Source organism: Oxyura jamaicensis, chromosome 7 (genome assembly GCF_011077185.1).
Source record: "Oxyura jamaicensis isolate SHBP4307 breed ruddy duck chromosome 7, BPBGC_Ojam_1.0, whole genome shotgun sequence".
NCBI classification, from domain to species: Eukaryota; Metazoa; Chordata; class Aves; order Anseriformes; family Anatidae; genus Oxyura; species Oxyura jamaicensis.
In genome coordinates, this window is record NC_048899.1 from 14,052,739 (window position 1) to 14,077,152 (window position 24,414).

The 24,414-nt window shown below is 41.9% G+C and overlaps 2 protein-coding genes across 8 annotated transcripts in view; one reads left to right on the forward strand and one right to left on the reverse strand.

The window, feature by feature from the left end:
* Window positions 1-6,691, reverse strand: part of LOC118169729 (shugoshin 2-like) — a 34,651-nt gene extending 27,960 nt beyond the window's left edge. Inside the window, exons 1-2 of the mRNA XM_035331254.1 lie at window positions 6,456-6,691; window positions 6,305-6,369 (exon numbers count right to left, since the gene is read on the reverse strand). Coding sequence (XP_035187145.1) covers window positions 6,305-6,369; window positions 6,456-6,586 — 196 coding nt within the window. The 5' untranslated portion in view covers window positions 6,587-6,691. The remainder of the gene's footprint in view (window positions 1-6,304; window positions 6,370-6,455) is intronic.
* NBEAL1 (neurobeachin like 1) overlaps window positions 5,560-24,414 on the forward strand; it is an 89,902-nt gene continuing 71,047 nt past the window's right edge. For 4 of the 7 annotated variants that reach the window (XM_035331242.1, XM_035331245.1, XM_035331247.1 and 1 more), the window contains exons 1-2: window positions 7,058-7,163; window positions 7,610-7,909. In XM_035331242.1, the coding sequence (XP_035187133.1) occupies window positions 7,859-7,909 (51 nt within the window). In that variant the 5' untranslated portion in view covers window positions 7,058-7,163; window positions 7,610-7,858. Of the gene's footprint in view, window positions 5,646-7,006; window positions 7,164-7,609; window positions 7,910-24,414 lie in introns of those variants that run through there. The other 3 variants (XM_035331244.1, XM_035331243.1, XR_004752245.1) reach the window with 3 other exon arrangements.

Genomic DNA, 24,414 nt, shown 5'->3' on the forward strand with positions numbered 1-24,414 from the left:
CAGAGCACTGACAAACCACTTAGTCCATGTATAACTCCTTGGGGATAAGCATGTTTGCAAACATAGTTCAGTAGTCTGTCAGTAGCAGAGAGGAAATGCCAAATGTTAGTTTTGTTACCTAGGCCTTTTATAACTTGACTTGAAGAAAGGCTTTAGTGTACTTAGCAGCTTTCAAATGCAGGAAAACTAGACCAATTAAAACTATTTCTGAGTTTGTCGGCTGCTGAAAGAGACCTAAAGCTTCATCTATTTTTATACGTCGAACAGGAAAATAGGGTTGAAGTACTGTATTTCAAATGTAATATCACAAGACAATGCCACTCAATTTAAGTTTCTCTAACTCAATTTCACTGCTACTAAAACACAGCTGCCCAATAAGACCTAGAGTGCTCAATGATTAACTTCATTTGATCAGTGGTCTTGTTTTGTTCCTGCATCATTAGAAGAGATGAAAGCTTGAGCACAGTACAGATGTAGGAAAACTAATTAATTTATTTCCTAACTGCATGATAGCTGAATTGTAGTGGTCTCAACTAGTCCCCACTTGTATTTCCTGCCCTACTGCAACTCTTCCAAAGCAGCTGCAGTCCTGCTCTCACCAGAGCAGAAAGGACCCACAATAGCGTTGCTTTACATATTATGGGCCAAGTCAGATTTATTCCTGCTAAACTGACTTTTCTCCACATACCAGTGGCTATTCACTGCTGTGTTACTAGCATCGGGAATGCACCTGCAAACTGCTGCTTGACATCCCATGCATCTGCATTTGGATTTGCTTTTGCGGCCCCAGGAGCACAGCCAGCTACAGACCTATGAGGAATGACTTTGGAGGCAGGATGCTGGAGTTCACAGATGACTGCCCTTCTCTGAAAGAGAACAACTGCAGGGATATCCTGTCCTGTCACATCCCTAAAGGTTTTTTTTTTTTTTTTTTTAATGAACAGCCACAGTTCCAAGAACTGCAGCACCTCCTGCAGCCTGGCAAGTACAGGCAATTCAGTGACTGGGGCACCATGACTGCCAGAGTTGGATCCTTCCAGGAAAATAATAAATCAACAAATCCTACCTGTAACTGAGCCCACGGGACCAAGTCTATGCTTGAATTTACTATAGGGTATACCTTACATCTTAAAGGGCCCCATAAAAGCTATGCTATACTCAAAAAACAGCTCAAGTAGTAAGTTCATAGCCAGTTTTATCATGGAGATACCACCCAGCAACCTTACAGCGGCAACACTAGGTCTCTGACTTCAGGCTGAGAGAAGCATTTACAGTATTTGCAGTAGTTATCAATAAGCATTATTTCTGTCAATGACTACTTGCAACTCTACTGATATCAAAATAAATTTCAGTTGCTTAATCACTTCTTCATAATGAAAAAAGTCATGGTGCCCAACAGTTCCTGTTGCCATTTGGCATCAAGTTAGGCAGTTCTGTGCAGGACTGCAGAGCTCCCATTTCCTGGTCAGGGCTTACAGTGTGCTCCTTTGTTTAGCCAGGACCTCACACTGCTCATAGGCATGAACTCATGCTGACCCTCAGTAGCAGGGAGAAGGAGTAGCTTTCCCTAGGGTCTCAGGTCAGAATCAAGAAGAGAGACCCATTATGCTACGAGTCTACAACCCATTCAGTATGCAAGTGGGCCCCCAGAAATCTCACACATACTTTAACAACGCTCTGTTTACACAACACTGCAGGATCTTTTAAAACTCTGCTTTCCAGTTTTACAACACTGGCCATCATTCAGGTCTGTATGCCCTTTCTGTGTCCAAAGTTTGTTTAGCAGAGCCCTTGGAGGATTCACAAGGGCCCAGGGCAGGTTTCACACCTCACTCAGAGGGAGGTGCTGTGCTGCAGCCAACATCCCTGCTTCTGAGAGACCACAACACTAATGTCTTGCAAGAACACCACCTCTAGCAGCATTGGAGTTTTCCTGAGCCCATTTACCTTCAGTTGCTTCCCTTTATACGAGTCCTTCCCAAGCCAAGAGGAAGTTAACCTGCCAGACCTGACAGAGGGCCCACAGGCTGTAAGTTTCTTTAGCTCACATTGTCCTAACAGCCTTACCCTGTCAGCAGAGAAGGAATTGAGTCCAGACAGATTGCCACAGACTCCTAATACCTACACATTCTCAACCCCTGACTGCTGCCATGTTTTTTTTTTTTTTTTTAAGCACTAAATGTTTTCAGGAGTCATGCTAGACCTACTAAGCATTGCAATATAATGAAATCATTTGTTGAATGACTTCTTACCTATATCAGAATGATCTGACATGTAAGCATGGTAGCATTACTGAGTGCTGGCAGTAATATGGTGGTTATATAAAGAGTTAATTTTCTTTGAGTGAGAAGCCAGTTTTGATGCAGAATACCCTCTGCTATTGCATACTAAATAATAAGTCTGGAAGTGTACCATACACAAGAACGCTGTAGTGGGTTTATGTGGCAAGGTTTTGGTAGCAAGGGGCCACAGAGGTGGCTTCTGTGAGAAGGATCTAGAAGCTGCCCCATGTTTGGTAAGGGCCCCACTGCTGACCAGAGCTAAGCCAGTAAGTGATGTTGTTTGCACCTCTGTGAGAGCAGATTTAAGACGGGGGAAAAAAAACGCTGCGCCACACAGCAGCTGGGAGAGTGAGAGGAGTGAGGAACAGCCTTGCAGGCGCCAAGGTCAGCGAAGAAGGAGGGGGAGAGGTGCTCCAGGCTCCGGAATAGAAGTCCCCTGTGGCGAGGACCATGGTGAAGCAGGATGTCCCCCTGCAGCCCATGGAGTACCACGGTGGAGCAGGGTTCCACGCTGCAGCCCATGGAGGAGACCACGGTGGAGCAGGTGGACCTGCACCAATGGAGACTGCGGCCTGTGGAAGACCCCTGCCAGAGCAGATTCCAGGCCAGACCTGCAGCCCGTGGAGAGGAGCCCACACAGGAGCAGGTGACCTGGCAGGAGCTGCTGCCTGTGGGGGACCCAGGTTGGAGCAGTGTGCTCCCGAGGTATGGACCCCGTGGTACGGACCCATATCTGGAGCAGTTCTTGAAGAGCTGCTGCCTGTGGGAAGCCCACGCCGGATCAGTTCAGCAAGGACTGCATCCCGTGGGAGGGACCCCACAGCACAGAGGACGAGAGTGACCGAGAAGGAGCGGCAGAGAAGAATTTCTATAGACTGACCATAACCCCCATTCCCCCATTCCCCTGCGCCGCTTGGGGGGAGGAGGTGGAGGAGGGTGGATGGGGGGGGCAAGGTGCTTTTGGTTTCTTTCCTTTGTTTCTCACTTCTCTAGCTCGTTCGTAATAGGCAATAAATCTTACTGTCTCCCTATGCTGAGTCTGTTTTGCCCATCACAATAATTACTGCGCGATCTCCTCATCCTTATCTCAACCCTTGAGCCCCTTTCATTGTTATTTTCTCCCTGTTCCTCTTTGAGGAGGGGGAGTGAGAGAGCGGTTGTGGTGGAGCTTGATCGCCCACCCAAGTAAAACCATCACAAACACTCCCAACACAACTTCAGATTTAAGGCCTCTGGTAAAGAAGCCCCGATACAGAAAGGAGCAGAAGAGATCAAACTACTGCCCAGGCCTTTACAACAGGAGAATTCATCATATTGAAGGCCCCAAGGGAAGCAAGCTGAAAGTACGGAGAACAAAACCACCATGGTTCCAGGCTATCCTGGGGTAAATTCCTTCCTGAAATTAAGTCTGGTGAATGTTTTAAGCCTGAATACATGAAAGCAGAGAAGCCAGGGGCAAAAAGGACTTAATGCTATTAGCCAGATCATCACCTCCCACATACAGCTATGGCCAGTCTCCAAGATTTGGAAAGAAAGCAACTAAAATCCTTAGATACTAGCTTATGTATCAAGGGGTAAACAAATTCCTTCTCATTTCCAAATCTTGCAAACAATTAACAAGTCTTAAACTATCTGGGGCACAACATGAACATGGTGACAGAAGGAAGACTGAATGCTGATTAAGTTTGCTACCTTTGCAACAAGTGCACACTCAGTTTGTGTAATCATAGGCATTAAAACTCAGGGGAAGCCAGCATCATGCTACCCACTGCAAACCACCATCTCAGAAGCCTTGGCATCTTGCAAGGGCCAGCATGCGCCTTCCCAATAGCCAGCCTACAAGCAATCCCAGGTTAATCGAGTCTGAGTAGGGTTCACAAATACTTATTTCTTTACATACAGTAAAAGGTATTTTGGTAGTGTGAGATCTACACCTAGCTATCAAGGCCACTTACAATATAAAGATGACTCTCTGCTTCTTTGCAAGGCTCTGTGGCTAAAGAAAAATGGAAAAGTTGAGAGAGAGGCCCATTTCTGAGCATATTTCCCATCTCCATTGTTAGCATTTTATTAGTAAACAAAATATCAGTCTTAAGACATTAAGTAAAACCTCAGATAAAAGCTCTGCCAAAGATTTATCTTTGCTATTCTGCTGGCCGAAGGCATGATCTTAGCAGAAGCCTTAGTAAGAAACATGTTTGATTTTATCTTAAAGTCAGTATGAACTACTCCATTTGATTCTAGAAAAAAAGAAAACTATAACTTAACAATAACATTACTATATGATGTCTGTTCTTTGTTGGTTTCGTCAGCTTCAGAGATTATTGGGTTCAAAGCTGCAAACAAATACAGCCAGTTTTCACTGATACTCTTCTTGATCTCAAATTACTGCCTTCTTCCCTATCCACATCCTTCTCTCTACCCCTTCTATTAACTAAAATTGCTAACTGACAAGTTTAGTTAATAGTAAGGCACTAATATACAGCTACTGAAAAAGATATAAAGGTACAAAACCACAAGTGAAGAACAGAATGTGGGAAAAAAAACACTACTGTAAACAGATAATAACCACAAGACAACAGCTCAGGGACAGTGAAGCACAAACGAACACCACTTACCTGGCTGCTTAAGGTTTATGAAGCAATTAGTATGCAATTAGAGAAATGAAGATGATAAAAAGTCAAGCAATAAAGAGTCTGCTATTACCTTTCACAAATAGATTACTCCATAAGTATTCACACTTTAAAGTATACATTCATAGATGGTAACTCTTTTTTTGAAAAACTTCCTCCATTATTTGACTTTTATAACCCTAGCTAAATCTTCCTGAAGATAAGCATGGGGACATTGTTAAAAGTATACTAGAGTTAAAGGAATGAAACTGTAGCCCACCTTTCTCCACACAACTCTCATTTTTGTACCATTAGAAAGAACTCATTATAGAGTTACTTAGTACAGAATGCCTATGCTAAAAGAAAAAAAAACAGCAACTATTTCCCAGACCTATCAAACCAACTATACTACTGCAGCTCTAACAGAGTGGAAAATGGTTGCTTTATAGACTGCGAGCATCACAATTAGGTGGGTGGAAGTACTTAATAAGGCAGGTGTCTCACATTTTTATTAGGCCTTAAGTTCTCTAAGGAAGCAAGTTGTGAGGAAAGTTTGAAATGAGTTTTTGTTCATTGTAGAAAAGACTCTAAGATGATGAAATCACTCTTAAACATCAAAGCACATTACAAAAAGCTTGCTTTTTACTTTTTCATTACTGTGGAAAGATAAATAATATTGACTTACATTTACTCCCCAGGCAACGCAGATTGGCTGTCAGGGTGGAGCGGCCAGCATAACTCAAGCCCTGAGGTAAGTCTTCTGGGGAGGAGGTGGGATATTCCCCCTTCCTGGAGACTGCCCTTGGGCAGAGGTCTGAGGTGCTTTAAGCATAGCAAACCCTGCTCTAGGGACAATGCTGGACTCTGAAATTGTTTTATTTTATTGACTGAAAAAAAAAATCACAAAACAGCCTCAAGGTGGGAGAGTATTGTGGCTAGTAGTGTGTACCAAAACACATGTATCACACAACTAAATATAGTTTTAGAGTTTTTTTTTTCTTGTCAGTGTCCTTCCACCCATGCCAGGAACTATGTTCAGATGGTGCAGGAAAACATACTTCTCCTCCTACACCTGCATGGTGTAAAGTGTGTTGGTGTGGCCTAACACTGAGCACCGATAAATGTTCACAGGGAAACTTCACAGATTTTCTTAAAAAAACAACAACAAAAAATCACAGATATGTGCATGGATTGATCTCAAATTGTCTGCGCTCTTGGTAACACATATCCAACTCTACCAGTTTTTTGTACAGCAGATGATACAACTATATTGCATGATCGATGAATTCCTTTGCAGGGGGTTTCCAAACACAATATGAACCATTACAGAGCTGTAGAAATCCCCTAGAAAGGAATTGACTATGTAGTGAATGTTGAGTTCTGCTTCAAGTGAAGCTGCCTGAGATTTACCTGGGTGAGAACGGGTGGCAGGAGGAGTAGAGCTGAAGCCCTGGGGTTGTAAGGATGGGATTTTCCTGGCACAACACAGGGAAAAAAAAAACGCTGTCCTTAGAAAATAGCTCCTTATAGCTGCCTTTCCCTGGTTTATTTCCAGCCTCACTTTCTGAGGGAGCAGATGGATGGAGGGGTGCCTGTGTGCCTCGCTGTCCCAGGGGATCCGTCTAGCAGCACTGAAAGCATCATTTTACGGACAGCATGCAGGAAAAGCCTTTTGCTTGTGTGTTCTGCCATGGGTTGTTCAGCGCATTGTTGACATGCTTGAGAAGGGCCACACCAGTAAACAGAGGGAAGTCTTTACACAATCATTTTAAAAATCTGACGTTTTAGGAGTGTTCTCTCAGTCCTACTCGAGCTCTGCGTATGAGGTGTGGGCCGCTATGAAGCAGCAGCAGGTTCACGTATACATCCCCTCACTCCTGGGGTTGTACAGGCAGATCTCGGCGCAGCACACGCACCCGAGCTGGACAGCCGCGACCCCGTCCAAGGGCCAGGGGCTGCCTGCCTGGCCCTGCAGTCCCCGGCCTCCGCTCAGGCGCGGGCCGCTCGGCGAACCACTGCGGCCAGCCCCGGGCGCCCCGCCCGCGGGGAGGCTGTGCCCGGCCGCCGCGGCCAAGATGGCGGCCGCGGGCTGCCCGCCCCCCGGCGGCGGCCCGGGGCGTGTGCCGGAATGCGGGCGGGGCGGGCGATGTGGCGAGGCCCGGCCCCCTCCGCCGCCCGGCGTTTCCCGGCCGCCCTTAGCCGTGGCCAGGGTAGGCTGCGGGAAGAGGCCGCGGTGGTGTGGGGGGAGCCGGGAGAGGCCGGCGGCGCGGTAGGTGGCGGCGGGGCTGACCCGGGAGGCGGCGGCGAAGCGCGGCGCTGGGCTTCTCCCGCGGGGAACGGGAAAGGCCGCGGCCGGCGGCGGTGTTCGGGCAGGCGCCGTCTTGGCTTGCCGGGCTCCGGGGCTGGCTGTGGAGCCCAGGGCTGTGGCTGCGGCTGCCCAGCCGGGGCCGTGGCGTGCCCTGTGGCGGGCGGGCGAGCCGCGGTGCCGCCACTTTTCCTCCCCTCAGCCTTCCTCAGCTCGCACCTTCCGAAAAGGAGGAGGTGGGCAGGCGGGCTGTCCCCGTCCGGGGGTAGTGCCGGACACGAAGGCAACGCGACCGGCCTCCGTGTAATTCCCGAGGTCGTCTGTGGGCTTTAAAGTCCGGATTTTTTTTTTTTTTTTTTTTGTCTTTCCTTCCTCGCCCAAAGGCCTGAAGGGTATGTTTTCACTTCCAGAGATTACGCCTGAAGTGCCACTGGCGAAGAACGGACATGCTTGAGTGTTGCCTTCAGTCGCTTGTATTGTGCTACGTTGTTTACCCAAAAAGGAGAGGCTGAGACCCTGTTATTTTAATCCTTGACTTCTTCTTGGGTTATGATATAACTAATAATAAACCAAAAACTGCGGAAAGAGCACTTGAGAACGGAGCATGGTAGGATCTTGAACAGAAGTCGCTGGTGTCAGGCAGAAGAGGAAGGGAAGGAATGGCATCCCGAGAGAGGCTGTATGAGCTTTGGATGCTTTACTGCAATAAGGTAAGTGTCTGGGGGAGTCGTGGGGGTTGTTTGTGTGTCTTCTTCCTCTCTTATTTGTAAGTCAGGTATTTAAAATGTTTTTGTAACATCTTTTAGCACAATTTCTTTGCTTAGAAGTTGTGTAGACTTGCATGGCTTCTCTAAGGGTATAACCAAACTTCTTACAGTATTTACAAGTGCAGCTCTTGATTTACTCCTCAGGTTGGGCTTTTTTTGTGATGAGGTGTGAATTGCGCAGGGTTATGGCTCAGTTTAAGCACTTACTTTAGCAATACCTTTTAGCTATGTGAATGCATATGTACACATTTTTTTTTTTTTCATACAGCTGTGACACTAAGATAGATGATATTCACTTGATCCACTGTTGTCTGGTATTTAGTTTTAACCTTAGGGTTTTCTGTGTAGCTCCAGTTTTATTTAAACTATATTAGCTAAAGCCTTCTCAAAAAGCAGATTTATCAAGTTATTTCTGAGTATTCCTTTGCTGGTTATCAACGTAACATCAAAGTACTCTATTAATAGTAATGAACTTCCTTCACCTAACAGGAACATTATTAAAATACTGTCTTGTCTCTATTTGTACTTCATAGTGTAAAGCAATTCATATGTTTAAAGCAGAGGTCTGAATTGCCACCAGAAGTGTTGAGTACGTACGCAAGCTAGATTCCAGGTTATCTAAATAGATATTCATAAAATAAGAAACATTAAAAAAAAAAAAAAGCCAAAACTGTAAAGACTGGGGAACGAACCGGCCTATTGTATGGAAACTTTCTGGCTGTGGCAAGGAAAGCTGTTGGTGGCCTTGTTCCCTGGCTTCCTTTTGCTTTTTTTCTTTGCAGTCTTACATTTTGTATGCATCACAGTCTCTTTAACTTTTCAAACCAGAAGGGCGTTAAGGGTAGAGTAAACATTCTCTTGTTCTGTTTCCGGGTTCATTTCTAGAGAACGTCCACCTCAAGAACACAGAACGTGAGATTTTAAGTACAGAATGTCTTAATACAAGCACACAAAGTGGTGCATGAGGGTTGCACAACGCAGTCTTAATTGTAGCTTTTCTTAATTCGTGTGAGTTTGTAACCCTAATGCTCTATTTGTAGTTAAAAATAAAACTAGTGCAAACATAACAGCATGGTGTGACATCTTACTGATAGCCACGTGGGTAATCTGTTGGGTTGAAATGTATTTGTGTAGACCTTTGCCACTTAAACTAATGTAGTAAGGTCGATGGCAGCGGGAAATAGACTAGTACTGAAGGAGAAGGATGTTTTGCCAGTGAGTTCATCGATGTGAGAAGAACAAAGACTCTTGGAACAGGCTCCAAGAATCCAGGCTTTCCTCAGCTCCAAGAATCCTCAAGCTCCAAGAATCCAGGCTTTCATCAGCTTTGGGAGAGACAGGACTGAGGAGATGAGCCAAACTCAGAGTTTTTGTGCTCAGACAGTCTTTGTCTCTTTCCTCCCTAGTTCTTTGTGAATTTCTTTTCTCTCTTACACCTTTTTCCCCTTTGCTTGAACCTTTCATTCAAATTAGTACCTTTCATTCAAAACTAGTACAGTTTTCTTTATGCAAACTTTTTGCTGGCATACAGACAACATGGAAGGTGTACAGCGTGTGCTTTAGATCACTAAGAGAATGCTCGGTTTCTTGATAGGAATGATAAATGTGTCCTCTGGTCTGCACTAACATGGTGGGAATAGACTTATTTAGACCCTAATAGAGAGAGAGAGAGAGAGAGGGGAAAAAAAAAAAAAAAAAAAAAGTTTGATGTACTTAGCCTTCGTGAGTTTGGACTTTGATTTTTTTTCTTCTAGAATTATATGTTATGGGCACAATTACATGGATTCATATATTGATAAGGAGTTTTTCTCAAGTAGAAATATTTATGCTATAAAAAAACAGTTTGAAATTTCCAGGCAACTAGAGTGACTCCAAAAACAGTGTCTTCACTTCTTCCAAAAAAGCTGGGCACACAACTTTTTGTTTTTCTTCTATTTATGTATTTCTCTCTTTCTCTCTCTCTACCTTATTCAGGTTAAAATGATTTCTCTTTCTGTCTGAGGCGGAAAATAGTATTGTGTCTTGGGTTGAGTTTGCGTTTGGTTGAGTTGGGTGGAGTTAAGAGCAACTAAGGCAGTTTAGGTGTTAGGGTGTAAAGTGTTGTGAAGCTGTAATGTAAATTAGGTTATTCGGTCAGTCATATATCAAGACCATCCAGATTGTGCTGTACTTGGCTTTCCTTAGAGCAGCTAGCACAAGGGGAAGATGTAGCAGTAATCACTAGTAACATGATAAAGTTAGAAGTGTAGTACCATATCCTGTAGGTGACTTTGTTGTGGCTGACAGCCTTCTGGAAAGGCAAGATGTCTCCAAACTACAGAACAACTGAGTAAATGATCTTGAGTTTACATATCTTCAGTGTACAGCTTTGGGGTTTGCAGCCTTGTTAGCTAAAGAAACAGTAAAACCCTTTTTTTTTGTGTGTGTGTGTGATGCCTGACATTGATGATGATAACTAGTCTTTTAGTTTGCCTTTTTCAAGTGATCAGGCTCTTAGTAATAGTATGTTAAATACAACACTGTGCTACAGCAACAAAACTTCTAAACATCTTACAGTTTTAAAATGATGGATGATAGTGTTAGTATCTTACCGTTAATCCTGGTCACAGTTCTTGTTCTGTGATCACTTTACGTCCCTGTGCAGTGACAAGTGTAAGCTGCAACATTTACTTTTGTGCAAACGTTAGGAGGGGATCTCTGTGTTTTCATTGATGCCTGTGCAGTATCAGCAATTGGAGACTTGGGCAGACATCACCGCGTAGCCAGTATATCTGCAGACACAGTCTTTGAATGATATGGCATGTGACGTATTGTTTTTTTTTCTCCTCAAGCTGTGTTTTGATGGCTGCAAGTTTGTTTTTAGTTGGTGTTCGGTTGTTTTTCATCTGGCAGTTTCTAATGTAAGTTTTGCTGTTGGTGCTTTTTTCATCTCAATGATTCTGTTCCTTTAAAAGCTGTGCTCTGTAGGCCAGTAGCTACAAAGCTGCAGATTTGTCTGCTCTTTAGATGCCCGATGAAAGTAATAGCCACACGTGACTGCAAGTGCTTTTGGTGTTGCCTGGGAGCAGTTTAGAAGCTCATTAAATTTAGTGAAGTTTAGTTTTGAGTCACTGGGACTTAAATATCACAGCACTGTATTGTTAATTGTTTGAGCTGTTTCTGCCTTGAGTTGTTCTTTTTCTTTTGTTTTTCTTTTCTTTTTTCTTTTTTAAATGCTGTCAAACTTTCAGCGAAGAAAAAATGATTAAAGATGCATATTGTTGTCATGAGTTTTTGGTGATTTTTCAGTTTAAAAAGGATTTTTTTCTAATGTTTGATTCTCTATTAATGTACAATGCTGTAATTCACTTGAATATTGATATGGATGCAAGCTGCTGTCTTTCATCTGAATGGGGGAATGCATGTTTTCTAAGGTAATTTAGATAAATACAGAATAGATAACACAAGTCTTTTCTATAGAGTTCACTAGCAAAAATTCTCCAGCAGGCTAAGTAGACAAAGGTAGTACCAAACGTTCGCTTATTGGTCATCAGTTTGAAGCCTTAAATATCATCTCTACACAGGAATATGAAATGCTTACTGAGGTGAATATGCAGCAGATACCTGGAAATGCTTCAGTTATGTAAGTTTACAGCAGCAGATGAGCTCTGCTAGATGAACTGAGGTAGTCTGGGGAAAGGGCATGCTTTCATTGAAGTGTTTGTGACCTTTTCGTGTTCATGTGACTGAAGTAATCTCTTCCATTAGATCTGCTCTACCAGTCTTGCCTTGTATTCTTAGACCAGCATAGCTGTAACAGTACTACTGTTGTAATCTTAGTTGATTAACCTTTTCGTAGATGTTAATTATGTACCAGAATGCAAAATTAATTCATGTCTTGTTATCCAATGAAGTTAGTTTTACTCCAGATTCAAATTAAAGAGATTCAACCTGCATTGTATCTGTGAGAATTTAACCATGCACATTTCATCTTCTCCAGTTTTTCTGATAGGTATTTCAGATTCTTTGACATGAAGTGTGTTAGGATTTTTGTTACTTTTAATTTTATGCAGGAAGTGATCAGATACTCTTCTCTGTGGAAAGAAACTTTTCTCTTTTAACAAAGTGAGATCCCCAGTTGCTTTCAGGTAGAGTTTTAAAAGCATAAATGCAGGCACTTATCTTTGGTATACACCTTAGAAAATCTTCCATTTGCATTGTGTTACTTATAAAGCTGGTCTTTCCCAGTATCTTAAGTATTTCAAATAGATGCAGAAAATGTGGCATACGGAGTATCAGCGAAGTGAATGTGACTAAGTACTGTGTACATAATTAATACAGAATTTTGACAAGATCAAAATGGATTGATTTTTTTTATCCCGGGTGGAAACTTGGGGTAGGAGAATGGGACAGGACACAGACAATAAATGTTTTGGTGGAAAATAACTTCTAGGGATAAAGAATTCTTGCTTTTCTAGAAGCTGAAGATTTTCAGTAATCTGATTAGTTTCTTGAATAATATGAACGACAACTGGTAAGTGATGCTGAAGCAAAGAGCTGCAGCTTAAATGAAAGCAAAATACAATAATAATAGTTAGATCTGCTAATCCTCCACCATATCCTTTCCTTGAAACTATATATTTAAAGAACAAATAAAGTAATATATGGTACAACTTTATACTCCTTACTTCACCTGAATGCCACCAAAAAAACCCTGAATGCTTTGCCAAGGCAAAGAGAAGTTTAAATATGAAGTATTTGGCTCTTCATGAGCATTTCACAGGTCATGTGAGTAGTACAGTTAAAGAAATGTGAAAATATTTTTCCTAAAAGCTTAATGATCAACTTTCAGCAGAATATGCTGAAAGTTGTCTATAAAACAGGGTTGACAGTTCAAAGAAGTCTAAGAGCTAATGCTTTCAAGTAGTATCTATAAAAACAGGTTGAGGCAGACATTGAGTGCTGCTCTTAACTGAGGGGCCAGGACAACTTGATGAATTGTAAATCCAAAATGTAATTTGAAATCATTTCAGGATTAGGCTTGTAGTGTGTAAAGGACACTCTGCTGCTGGGTCACGACTCATGCCAAAGTTTTTGAATGGGATGAAAGCCCTGTAAAAGGCTTTTAAAATGGGTTGGCTCCTTTAAAAACGCATCTGCTTTGTTAGGCAGCTGGTGAAAAGCATGCCAGATAGTGTATCATCAGAATTAGCTATTCAAAGGATAGGGGTGCTGTGTTAGCTGAGTCCTGTCAAGAAGACTTTCTCTCCTTTAAGAATTTTAATTGTGCCAGGTAGGGTTTCACACAGTAATTGGTCCTGGGCTTTTTCTTACCCCTTCGTCTTCAGTAAAGCCATGCTTTCATTTCAGCACTTCCTTATCTGATAGGTGATACAATAGCTTGAAGGGAAAGCTGTGAGTCTGTTTGTCAGCCAGTTTCTAGCCTATACTTCCCCTTTCAAAGAAGGAGTATTCGATCTTAGCATCATTAGTAGGTAGGAATTCTGTGTATTAACAGTTATAAAGCTAATTACAACATTCTGGTCTTTACTAACAAAGGCAGCTGAGACAATCACATCCCTGCTGTGTTCAGAAGAGCTGACTTGTGGATAAGCCATCTTCTTAAGAAATGTACTTTGTTATGTTGCATTGTATTGCTTTTTTTTAAAAAACAACAACAACAACAACAACAACATGATTTTATTGAGATAAATGTGTTGCCCTTTTTTCTCTGGTTTGGTGAGGGATATCTGTAAGTTATCATTCCTTTTAAAACTAATACTATAGCGTGGAAAGAGAAGTCATACTTTTCATAGAAGAGCCTTTTAGTTCTAGATCAAAAGCTATACAGAAAAAAAAATGAAATGAGTATATGCAGTATTGTTAAAATGTCCTGGTGTATTTCAAGTCCTGTTATTTGAGTTATTTTCTTCCTCGTCTGGGAAGAATCCCCAGTGAGCTTCTGGTTCCTTATAGGGTGTCTCACAGGACATAAGACTTGAATGATAAAAATAAGTCGTCCTGTGGGAAACCATGATTTCTTTGTTAGTCGGGTACAGACCATTGTGAAGAGTGAAGTGCTACAGTCTGTGGTGTGCTGGCAGTGCTAGCTTCTCTGTAATTACATGGCTTTCTCCAAGATGGTAACACTATTGCAATGCAAATACTTGAAGCTGAAGCTTTAACACAAACACACACATTTAACTTGCTTGAGCTAAACTTACGTTGGCATTATTATGAGGACTAAACATTTCAATTAATGTGTGCTCTGTGCTGTGAGAAGAGTCAGTGAAAGAGTAATTTCTGTTCATTCACTGTTTGTTTCTTAGTACTAAGATGCTGTATAGAGTTAAGAGAAATTTGATTTTGAATTGTGAGAATGTAGGTGCCTTTGGATCCTTTCAAGGGCATGCTCCATGGGGGAGTTCCATTAGCATCGTCCACCTTGTGCTGGGCCAAAAATGATATGAAGTGGAATGATCTTTATATTTAAAAAGTTGGCTTGGAGCAAGAATGTACAAGAATGTAGCAAGAATGACTTGCTAAGCTGACCTACTAACTGGCTGTCAAGTGGTCCTGTAGTATTGTCAGGCAGTTCTCTCACTACTCTTTCATGAAGTACTGCTTCCCTGATAATATTTTGTAGCTCAATCAAATCCCTTAGCCACCTCCATCAAAAGACTGGGGGATTTCATGTGGCATTCAGCAAGTGAGAGCAAATGCATAACTTCCAGAGGAGTATTATGAAATTATAAGGGAGTATTTGGTTTATCTTAAATATTGTGGAATTTCGCTTGTAAGTGACTTTAACCTGCATCTGTATGAAATTGGAGAGTATTTTTAAACACTAAAAAAGTTATGATCAGGTCAGCTTTTAGACAAGTTTCTTGTAAGGCTACATAAAACAGGATGATTGAAATGAAATTGTTCACCTAAATGATGTTATACTTGTTTCTTCAAAAATGTGTTTTTTGTAAAATTGTGTCTTAGTTGTGGTGAGAAGCATGTAATTCAACAACAGCCTAATCTTTGGTGTTAAAGTGGAAGTTCTGTGAAACACTGACCTTTGCATCCTAAATGTGATCTCATCCTGACTTTAGCTTGCAATTGTCTTCCTTCTTGTGCAATTGCTGATTTGTCAGTGATTCATATCACATCGCTATATATTGCCTTTGTTATATTAGATACAGAAGTGTTCAGCATACAGCTAGATGAATGCTTGATCAAAATAAGTGTTCAGTAAAAGTAACTCTTTGTATGCCACCGTCATGTAAATTGATGCCTATGCCACAAAACAGTGAATGAAGACTTATGGAACGATTGTGTAATAAAATGTTCTATGCATAAAAGATTGCTTTAAATACATCTCTGTCATTCTGAGAGTATGTAACTTGCAGAAAAACATGTCCCAAGTCACTTGTGGTGGTGGGTTGGTGACACTACCCTTGTTCTGCCTTTGAGATGATGAACTAAGAATGGATAGAGGTAAACAGGAATAGTTGGTCTTCCATTTTGATTTTACTGTCTGCTATTTAAAGAGACTTCGCATAGTTTGAGAACTAACATAATTAGTGCTGGTGTTGACAGTTGTTCAGACCAGAACAGGGACTCTGCCACAGATAACACAGGCTTCAGATTAAGATGAGACAGCAGATATATCTGAACAGAACAGAAATGTTAGAAAACCCTAGCATTTTGCTAGCTACAGGGAAATTTTCTTTTGTATTATTCTATAATATATTTCACAATACATACACGTAGCTGCTTTACAGTTTTAATGAGAAACATCCAGTTCTAAACATACCAGCAAATGTAGAAAATATTTCAGAGGAAGCTTTTAATGAATTGAAAGAATCCAGTGTCTCTTCCAGGGAATGATTTACCACAGTGCAAGAAACACAGCCTTCTGGTTCTGTGTGATGTACTGTAAGAGCAAATATAGCCAGCGTTGGGCTGTTGTGTGGTATCTGAGGTATGGCACTTTTAACTGGATCATCTAATTCAGATCTGGGGATAGCATGTGTCCTGATAACATAATATTGCAGGATCAACTCAAATGTGCAGTGTGTTTGTGCTCTAATACACAAATGGAACTGGGAGGAAGGCTTGCCAGCTGCCCATTGAACAGCATTGGAGCTTAATGCCTGAATCCAAATGTTGTCAATAGATACTGTTAAAATATTTACAGGCTTTAGAAAAGCTGAACAGCTGCCATAAAAGAGAAAAAAGCTTCTTTAATTACGACGCTTTTCTTGATGAAAGAAATTTATATAAGGAAAAGAAAACCAAACAAACATGAAAGCATGCACACGTCTCAACAATAAAGATAAGAATCCTTTTTTTTTTTTTTTTTAGAAGTCATTTGTTCAGCTAATTTTTCCGATTTATATTCTACTAGAAGAGAGGCTGCAATAGAGGAAGTTGGGAGATACAGCAGGAACACCAATAAGTGAAAAACAAACTTGATTATTCTCATTAAATGCTGTTTTCAGTTTGGCATCTCACTATGAGACAAGGCTCCTCTATGCATCTACAAATCCCAACATTAGGAGTTAGATTTCTGTTCTGATAAAATACTGGCTTGTATCGATAATTCCTCTGATATTTAAAGCATTTATGATAATCTGTTTGTCTGGTTTATGATTGAGGTTTTCCTGTACCTGTAATAAGGAATAAGAGGCATTTAATAACTGTCTGACCATTGAGTAACACTGTTAATTGTGCCTGTGTAAAATCAGGAATTCAATTTAGCTGCAAGCATAATAACTAATAATGCTATTATCTAAATTTATAGTATATTTTAAAGCAGTTGAGGGAATTTAAGAGATTTAAATGAGGCTGTAAAGGCTTCTAAAAACTTTACCTAAAGGATGTTTGTGGGAGGCATAAACAAAACCTCAAAATAAATTCATGGTTAAATATTACTTCTATATAACACAAAGAGAGCATGAAATCAAAGCAGATGGTAAACCTTTAATTATACACCAGATAGTAATTTAACATAGAAAATACACCTTTGTTTAAATAACCAGTCCTACTAATTCTGGAATTTGCAAGGGGCATAGGAATGAAAACAAATCTTTGAGGACATATTCCTGAAATCTGGATGAAAGCGGTGAATATATTGCTTTTAATTGTTAATGTAGGGAGAGATAAGTACTTGTTTTATTGTCAAATAACCCATTCTGCATAAGAACCTGTAAAAGTGTCCCATTAATACATTTAAAAACTAATAGCTAAGACGGGTTAAAAAGGTAGCACTTATATTGGAGGTAAGAATTCAGCAGTAATGCCAGAAACATCCTTAAAAAGCAGAGTAAAAAGGGGGCAGTTTGACTCCTGTAAAAAGATTACAAGATTATTGTTATTTTGGTAGTAATCATTTTAGGAGAACATCATACATTCATATAGTTTTCTATCAGTTTTCACTTGGACTGTGCAAGGAGAATAGAGGAACTGAAAAAAGTTTCAAAAGTTATTGGAACTAGCAGCATTAAACAAAGAGTAAAGCCTTGGCTCCTTTGGAAGAGTAATTGTAGCTGTAAACTGACAATCCATGTGGGACATCAGCACAGAGTTTCCAGTGACATAATCTACATGAGTTTTGTAGAAAATGGTTGTGGCAGATGCAGGCTGTGTAAGTCACATCACCAACTTTGGTGATAAGTGCTTGGCTAATGTGTTCAGTTACATAAAACTTGGCTTTCATTTACCTGTGTTTTTGATGAACTTTTGACTAGGTGGAATGAACAATTTCCTTGATAAATGATGAAGCTGCGTGGGAAGTGTAAGTTAAATGGTTTAGCAAGTTCTGAGAAGCAAGGAAGAAAATGGTTTTATTTATGGAGTTCCTTAATATATGGTTTTTCAAAACTATTTTAATTAAGTGTTCACATGCTTTCAAGGGCAAACTTAGAATTTGGGAGAGAAAATACTGTGATGAGAAAGATGCATCTTTGGTATAACCTAAAATATAAAAATGGTTTTGAAATGAGTACACTTGCCCAGGTATGACTGCGTACTGTGTTTTTTTTTTCCCCTCTCCAGGTCCACGCAGCTTTTAATGTGCTGGATAGACAAAGCTCTTGAGGAAAAAGCAGGGTACAGAGAACAAGCATGATACTTGCAGGAGACTGATCTCATGATTTACCTGTGATAATAATTTTAAAACTGTACCAGCAGAAGTGAAATGGATAACAAATAGCAGTTGCACAAATAACCCAAATTCTGCTGTGTCTTAGTTTTTGAGTCTTTGATTTTTGCAGGGTGCAGGAAAGCTCATTTAGGGTTTTTGTACCTTCAGTTTGTAATCAGCTGCAGTCCGATGTTAGTCTAAGAGACAATGAGGTTGACAAGAAATGTGAACAGTTAAATCCATGGCTAAAGAAATAAGAATTTGCTTTAGGCAAAATTAGGTGGAAAGTAACTGTGATGCTATGAAATTAATACAGACTTTTTTGATAAGTTGTAACCAAGCTCTCAGAGTTTTTCTTTATCTGCTGAAAGACTTGACGATTGATTCGGTGAAATAATAGTGCCCTGCTTGGTTTTGGTCTCTCCGTGTTATTTTATTGTCTCTTGCATCACAGTGAAAGTTGGAAAGTGATGGGGCAAAAGCTGGCTCTGTGTGTTGTTGCTGCAACTCAGTCCTTTTCTTATTTAAATGGATGACGGAACTTGGAATTTCAAAGCAATCAGGCATTAAACCCTAAACCTGTCTTAAGCTGTGGTGTGAATTTGCATTAATTCGAGGCTTCTCTTGAAACTGAAGTTTGACATCATGTCATTCTGGTTGCTTTTTGGATTATTCAGAATACTTATTCCCTGATTTTTTTAAAATACATCTCCCATCTGTTACTGCTTTTCATTCTATCAGTTTTGAGGGGAAAAGTGAGTTAATAGAAGGTAACATGTCACAGCATGGTAAATTTCTGGTAAGAGCATTGTGCAAGGGACTCTGGAGCACATAAATGCCGTAGGCCAGCCTGTACTCAGAATTTACCTGTAGTTCTTTCTAGCAAAAGAACTTTTGCTTTTCTTTTTTTTCTTTTTTTTTCTTTTTTTTAATTTTTTTCTTTTTTTTCTTTTCTTTTTTTTCTTTTTTTTCTTTTTTTTCTTTTTTTTTCTTTTTTTCTTTTTTTTCTTTTTTTTGCTTTTCTTGCTTTTTCTTTTTGCTTTTTTCTTTAAACTAGGTAAGAAGGGGGATGGGGGTGAAGCAAGGATTGTTGGAGCTGTGCCAGGGGGAACAATAGCAAGGCCGGGGAATAAGGTAATGGCCCAGCTTAAGTGCATCTACACCAATGCACGCAGCATGGGTAACAAACAGGAGGAGCTGGAAGCCATCGTGCAGCAGGCAGGCTACGACTTGGTTGCCATCACGGAAACGTGGTGGGACCAGTCTCATGACTGGAGTGCTGCGATGCCTGGCTATAGGCTCTTCAGAAGGGACAGACAGCACAGAAGGGGTGGCGGTGTGGCTCTCTATATCTACAGAGAGTCTTTCGATGTTGTAGAACTCGAGGCTAGGAATGACAAGATCGAGTCCCTTTGGGTTAGGATCAGCAGGGACAACAAGGCTAGCGCCCTGGTCGGGATCTGTTACAGACCGCCGAACCAGGACGAGGAGACGGATGAGGAGTTCTACAGGCAGCTGACAGAAGTTGCGAAATCTTCAGCGCTTGTACTCGTGGGGGACTTCAACTTCCCTGACATATCCTGGAAGCACAACACAGCCCAGAGAAAGCAGTCTAGGAGGTTTCTGGAGAAAGTGGAAGATAGCTTCCTGACGCAGCTGATTAGTGAGCCTACCAGGGGTGGTGCCCCGCTAGACCTTCTCTTCACAAACAGAGAAGGACTGGTGGAGGATGTGATTGTCGGGAGCTGTCTTGGGCAGATTGACCACGAAATGGTGGAGTTCACTATTCTTGGCGAGGCCAGGAAGGGAACCAGTAAAACCACTGTACTGGACTTTCGGAGAGCTGACTTTGGGCTGCTCAGGACACTGGTTGGTAGAGTCCCTTGGGAGGCGGTTCTGAAGGGCAGAGGGGTCCAGGAAGGCTGGGCGCTCTTCAAGAGGCAAATCCTAATGGCGCAGGAGCGGTCTGTTCCCATGTGCCCAAAGATGAGCCAGCGGGGAAGAAGACCAGCCTGGCTGAACAGAGAACTGTGGCTTGAGCTTAGGAGAAAAAAGAGGGTTTATAATCTTTGGAAAAGTGGGCAGGCCACTAGGGAGGACTATAAGGATGTAGCGAGGCTGTGCAGGGACAAAATTAGGAAGGCCAAAGCTCATCTGGAGCTCAATCTGGCTACTGCTGTTAAAGATAACAAAAAACGCTTTTATAAATACGTCAACACAAAAAGGAGGACTAAGGAGAATCTCCATCCTTTACTGGATGCAGGGGGAAACTTAGTTACAAGAGATGAGGAAAAGGCGGAGGTGCTCAATGCCTTCTTTGCCTCAGTCTTTAGCGGCAATACCGGTTGTTCTCTGGATTCCCAGTACCCTGAGATGGTGGAAGGGGATGGGGAGCAGGATGTGGCCCTCACCATCCACGAAGAACTGGTTGGTGACCTGCTACGGCACTTGGATGTGCACAAGTCGATGGGGCCGGATGGGATCCACCCAAGGGTACTGAGAGAACTGGCAGAGGAGCTGGCCAAGCCACTATCCATCATTTATCAGCAGTCCTGGCTATCGGGGGAGGTCCCAGCTGACTGGCGGCTAGCGAATGTGACGCCCATCTACAAGAAGGGCCGGAGGGCTGACCCGGGGAACTACAGGCCTGTCAGTTTGACCTCAGTACCAGGGAAGCTCATGGAGCAGATCCTCTTGGGAGTCATCATGCGGCACTTGAAGGGCAAGCAGGCGATCAGGCCCAGTCAGCATGGGTTTATGGAAGGCAGGTCCTGCTTGACGAACCTGATCTCCTTCTATGACAAAGTGTCGCGCTGGGTGGACGAGGGAAAGGCTGTGGATGTGGTCTACCTTGACTTCAGCAAGGCTTTTGACACCGTCTCCCACAGCATTCTCCTCAAGAAACTGGCTGCTCTTGGCTTGGACTGGCACACGCTTCGTTGGGTTAGAAACTGGCTGGATAGCCGGGCCCAGAGAGTTGTGGTAAATGGAGTCAAATCCAGTTGGAGGCCAGTCACTAGTGGCGTCCCCCAGGGCTCGGTGCTGGGGCCGGTCCTCTTTAACATCTTCATCAATGATCTGGACGAGGGCATTGAGTGCACCCTCAGTAAGTTTGCAGATGACACCAAGTTAGGTACGTGTGTCGATCTGCTCGAGGGTAGGAAGGCTCTGCAGGAGGATCTGGGTAGGCTGCACCGATGGGCTGGGGTCAACTGCATGAAGTTTAACAAGGCCAAGTGCCGGGTCCTGCACCTGGGGCGTAATAATCCCAGGCAGAGCTACAGGCTGGGAGATGAGTGGTTGGAGAGCTGCCAGGCAGAGAAGGACCTGGGAGTGATAGTGGACAGTCGGCTGAATATGAGCCAGCAGTGTGCTCAGGTGGCCAAGAAGGCCAACAGCATCCTGGCTTGTATCAGAAATAGTGTGACCAGCAGGGCTAGGGAGGTGATCGTCCCCCTGTACTCGGCTCTGGTGAGGCCGCACCTCGAGTACTGTGTTCAGTTTTGGGCCCCTCGCTACAAGAAGGACATCGAGGTGCTTGAGCGGGTCCAAAGAAGGGCGACGAAGCTGGTGAGGGGCCTGGAGAACAAGTCCTACGAGGAGCGGCTGAAGGAGCTGGGCTTATTCAGCCTGGAGAAGAGGAGGCTCAGGGGCGACCTTATCGCTCTCTACAGATACCTTAAAGGAGGCTGTAGAGAGGTGGGGGTTGGCCTGTTCTCCCACGTGCCTGGTGACAGGACGAGGGGGAATGGGCTAAAGTTGCGCCAGGGGAGTTTTAGGTCAGATGTTAGGAAGAGCTTCTTTACTGAAAGGGTTGTGAGGCATTGGAACAGGCTGCCCAGGGAGGTGGTGGAGTCACCATCCCTGGAAGTCTTCAAAAGACGGTTAGATGTAGAGCTTAGGGATATGGTTTAGTGGGGACTGTTAGTGTTAGGTTAGAGGTTGGACTCGATGATCTTGAGGTCTCTTCCAACCTAGAAATTCTGTGATTCTGTGATTCTGTGAAATGCAAAGACACTGAAGAGTTCTGTTAACTGGGCTCATCCCGTGGGCGGTGTCAGGTGCCACTTCCAAACCACAATTCAAATGCAACAAACCTTCTGATCCCCTATAAATAGCTTCTTTCAAACTGTTGAGGAATGTCCTACAATTTTTGTGTTATGTAGACCAGTTCTGTTAATTTTAATACTGATTTTAGATCACCGGTAAGTTGAATAATCTGTCCTGTATTTTTTAAATGTTACTTATAATAGATCCAATTCAGCCTTAACACCGAAGGATTGCTGTTAGTTTAAACATAGTGCTTGGGGATGGGGGATTAGTTACTATAGTGTCAGTGCTGGTGAGATTTGGTGGCAGTGCTGGTAAACTGAAATCAATTTTGCAGATTGACTGACTGCTACACGCAGTAGGCAAAGCAGGCTGGCTATTTTGTGCCTGCACGTTGCATTTAAGGACTTCAGACAACTGCCTTGTGGGACAAGGCAGGCAGGGAGGCGCGCCCTGAGCTGCCCTGCAGGGAGATTTTGCCTTTGGAGTGTGGAATGCGGCACTGAAAATAGCCTCGGGTGGATCCAGCTTTTGTTTTTAGCAACTAAAACTTCCTCAACGTGGCTATAAGAATTGTGCTGATCTTTAACCATTGTCCTGTTTTTTTTTTTTTCTTTTTTTTTTTTTTTTGAAGCCTCAGTAGAGCATCATCTTTGAACTAGCACATAATAGGAAACTTTTGCAGAAATGGAAGCTAGCTAATTATTAAATAATAATAATAAAAACCATAATTGCATCAATAATGTTGGTTTGAAGCAGTGGATAAGTGTGTCTGTACTCCACAGGCACATGGCTGAAGACTTTTAGTGGGAGGACTTCAGTGCCAGGTTTGTATAGAAAGCTTACATTTAACTTGGAGTAAGCTGTAAGATTTCAGTACTTCATGGCTTATTAAGAATTTTAAAAATGTTTTCACTGATGTAAAAATTGCCTTGTCCTGATGACCTTCTTGCCTAGGCATACTAGTTACTGAGAAAAAAAAAAAAAAAAAAGCTGGATTAGGAGCTTTTTTTCACTTCATCAGTCTTCATAAAGAGTAGACAAAGCTATTATAACTTGTATAACTTAGTATATCAAAGATGAGAGCCTGACAAGTGTAGATTTTACTTAGGTTCTTTTATTTTCATTGCCTTGGAGTGTTGTATCTGTCAGAATGGCTTTAGACAAATCCTTCTCTTCTTAGGCTTTGCTTTAGTGCTGGTAAGCAGTGAAGTTGGTGCTGGTATTAGGAGCTTGTTTCCCAGTTGTGCCAAGGCTAAGTGTGGCTTTGCTAGAGTTTCTGTATATTGCAACTGTTAAAACAGTAGACTCTATGGGAAAACTGCTCATTGGCAGCATTTAGCTCCAGCGTTGTGTTACGTTTTGGAGTACAGTGTGGAGATCAACTGATCTTATTTAGCAACTCTTTTCCTTCTAGTATTGCTCTAAGCGTGTTGAAAAAATAACAACAAAGAGTGCTGGGTGTTTTGTTGTTTTTATTTTTATACCTGTTGGAAACACACTAGAGCTCAGATCTGACAGTGTTTCATTTTAAAGGAGCTGTGGTGACTGTTTTTGTGCTAAGGGAATTGTATCAAAACAGGCGTAAAGTGTATTTTTTTTTTTAGTGCTAGTATTTAAATAAAGGGAGGCATAAGGAAGTGTTTTTGCTTTCAGTTGCTCTGAGCCAGTTGATTTTAATAGGCTTAAAATAATTCTTTTCATTAGTGCAGGTGAATGATTGTTGCTATAGCAGTTTCACAGGCCTTTACTGCAATGCACTGTGCTCAGAAGCCTAAGCTTAGGTCCTACGTGTTTGTGGTTTGCTTCACAGTTATCAGCTAAAGAGCTTTGTAGGTTTTTTTTTTTTTCTCCTCTCCTTATTACAGCTTTGCACATATCCTTATAGTGACACATCTTTAAGATTTTTTTGTTAAAAGTATGGTTGTGTCATTCTAAAGAGAAATAGCCAATTGAAGTTGGTTTTTATCTTCTGGGAATTTTGAGCTTTGACAAAAAAAAATGTCTTCCTGAATTTTCAATACATGCATTTTCTATATCTGAATTATTATTCAGATAAGAATGTATATATGTGCCTACACAAAAGCTACCCAAGTTTCAGGTAAAGAAATTAAGTGCTTAGGGTAGTGACTTAGCTGTAAGGTTTCTACAATCAACATTTTCTTATTTTCTAGTGATTGGAAAGTTGTAGTTAGTGGAAGGTGTTTTATTACCACTTAATTTTTTTTTTCCCTGCTTTTACTGATGTTCAAATCAAAAATTTCCTTCTGTCTTCCTTGCTGAC